We start from the raw sequence: 2,884 nt of genomic DNA, 5'->3' as shown, positions 1-2,884 counted from the left end.
AGAGATAAAAAAATAACTTTTGATTTCATTGATACTCTTCAAAGTCTCAAAGGATTACATATATAGTACTCATAGTGATCCTAATTAGAAGGCCCAAATAAAAAGCCCAATTCAACAAAACATTCAAAATAAATTAACACTAACATAATTATATTACTAATTGAAATATCTAATTGTACCTCCTATCATTGCCGCCGGGTTCACTTGAACCTTGTCCTCAAGGTTCTAAAACTTAATTGTTGCAATAACTTTCCTGGATCCCACTGCTTGAACCAGAAAGATTTTGAAATTTGTTCAAATTTCCAACAATCATCTTTATAGATGCACTTCAATGCATTCGCAGCATTTAAAGCAGCCTTTTTTCTCTTGGATTCAAAAACTACAGCCAAAAGTGTAACCTCAATTTCCTGCAGTGATTTCCCTTTTGTTTGTAGAAAATATTTCTTCACAAAAACTACAGCCAGCAAACAAAATGCACCGAAAATACCGTACAAGAGTTTTACGCCCATTTGTTCCAACAAACGCAAGAAAGTGGCGACATTAGTTCTTTGCCTATTTGATAGAAAACCCAATTTTCCACTCTCGTTTGATATGACAGTAGACATTATTATAATATGTTCTTCACCGCCTTGAAAACCGTCAATTGAGCGAACACTCAAAGAGAAAACAATATCAGAAACAAAAGTGCACTGCTTCTGGATTGCATAGACTTCAGCTTTATATGGAGAGATAATGCCACTGCTAACTTTCTTTTGTATCCTCACACATTCTTTTTTGAGGTATTTAATAATGATAGCAACTTTGACCATGTTAATAAAATTATGGCATCGACCAGATTTCTCCTTACCCTTAGGGATGTTAATAAAGGAATATGAAGCATACAATTCTCCTTCAAGAAAACTCTTATTATAGCTTTCTTCCATGACAAAAGGGGTATCAGAAATCTTTTGATCATAGAATTCCTTGCAAGGAAATGAGCCTATGTTTGGATGCATTCGATACTGAACATTAAGCATATGTTTCTGGTATCCTAACAGTACCAGTCCTTCAAACATACTTGTTCCGAACCCACAACTATCAGCAATCTTGCTTTTCACTAGTGTTGGAAGTTTATTCTCATCACCCATAAGAATGCAATGCTGAAGACCCGGTAGTTGTAAGGGGGTTATTGATTCACACTCTTTCAACTGGGCCGCTTCGTCAATTAATAGAAACTTCATCTGAGTCATACCTTCAGTGGACAGTTTAATTGAACTAGAAATTGTACACAAAAATAGACATGGATTGGACAAGCAAAAAGTTTCTATTTGATTTCTCCCTTTGAGTTCAGGAAGCAGAATAGAACTTGAAAGAAAACTTAGTGTTTTCAAAAACTCATCTATTTCAGAGCTTGATGGTTGAGAACAAGAAGGAATTCTTTCTTTTTCACTAGCATCAAGAGTTTTCTCAAATTTTTCTTGGTACAATGAAATTCCAATAGACCTCAATAATACAGGAGCTCTAAACAATTTTTTTACAGTCGCAAGTGAAATGAAAGATTTTGGCAAGTGAGTATATAAGATTTGTATCAAAAACTTGAGCTTCTCACTTAATTCGCAAAATCTCTTCTTCACAAATCGTTCCATTGTCATGAAACTTTCAACTTTTTCCATTTCACGATCCTTAACCTTCAATTCTTCCTCCTCAACTACGACACTGTTTTGAACACTTCCGAAACCGCTATCGTTACCCACCTCCGCAACCGTATCATTAACATGAACATTATTCACATTAGATCCCGAACCGTTATGACGAATCTCTCCTTCAATAGAAACAATGGAACCAGTATCTTCCAAAGCAAGCTCATCAGATACATAGAGAGGTATTTTATCAAGCACCTTATATGCATTATTTTCTAAAACATAATTAAACAACAATACCTCCGCGTCGGTCTCATACGAGTTGAAAAAAGATGTTGTTATCGCAGTCGCAGATGTTGTTCCACCAAACAGAGTTCATATCATCGAATATGAAGCTCCTCCAAATGGTGTCGCGGAAGACCCAAATCCAAACAGAGTCGAGGGCGACGACTGTGCCTCAACCAGTGTCAATTGGTTTCCATACAAGGTGGGTTGTTCTAATTGTGTTCTACACAGATCTGAAGATTCTTTTATGTCTTCTTCAACACTTTTAGAGACTGTATCTTGAAATTTGCTATCAACTGAATCGTCAAGAAAGGAAGTAGCGGACTCCACTGATTCATAACTTGGTTCGATTTCCTCATCTAATATTGATAAAATGTTCCGCCATTCCGGCTTGAAACGCCATAAAAGGGATGTGGTGAATGTATCCCAACTTGATTCGCAATGAACGCGAGACCTCGATAACCACCATTTGAGAGCACAACCTCTCAATGCTCCAACGGCTTCCGACACCTTCAATATTGTCGGTGTTCCGTGCTCTTTGAAAAAACATTCGGTGCAAAGAATCCACCAGTAGGCATCCTCTTTGCCATCAAAAATAGAGATGGACATCTTTGTATCTTGGGAAGTTTCGGAAAAAAAATCTTGCGAATCTTTTGTTTGTGGAGTGGGTGTCTCTGTGTATGAATGAGATGTTAGGGTTGCACTGAATGATTGTGGATGTGGAGAAAATATTGTATGTTGTTGGTGATTATCAATTGTGAATGGTGTGTTGAATTGTTGTTGTTGAGAAAGTGAAGAGTGTGAATCCGGTGAATGAGATGTTTGTTGTTGGAAGAGAGGTGTGTGATAATTATATGATTGTGGTTGAAATGTATGAGTGGTGTGGGTTGAGTTAGGGTGTGTGTTTGATGTTGCTGCAATGGTATAAGAAGGTTGTAGATGTGGTGTATATCCATGGGTGTAAGATAAATTTTGTGATT

General features: G+C 37.0%; 1 protein-coding gene across 1 annotated transcript; it reads right to left on the bottom strand.

Annotated features, from left to right (window-relative positions):
* Nucleotides 1-200: 200 nt before the first annotated feature.
* LOC131648847 (uncharacterized) lies at nt 201-2,513 on the bottom strand. Its single transcript, XM_058918576.1, has 2 exons — nt 2,082-2,513; nt 201-1,877 (listed from the first exon to the last, which is right to left on the bottom strand). Exons 1-2 carry the CDS (start codon nt 2,511-2,513, stop codon nt 201-203), a joined length of 2,109 nt encoding a protein of 702 aa, XP_058774559.1.
* Between the last annotated feature and the right edge of the window lie 371 nt (nt 2,514-2,884).

The sequence above is a fragment of the Vicia villosa genome, linkage group LG2 (genome assembly GCF_029867415.1).
Source record: "Vicia villosa cultivar HV-30 ecotype Madison, WI linkage group LG2, Vvil1.0, whole genome shotgun sequence".
Classification (NCBI taxonomy): domain Eukaryota; kingdom Viridiplantae; phylum Streptophyta; class Magnoliopsida; order Fabales; family Fabaceae; genus Vicia; species Vicia villosa.
This window is presented reverse-complemented; position numbering and strand designations above follow the sequence as displayed.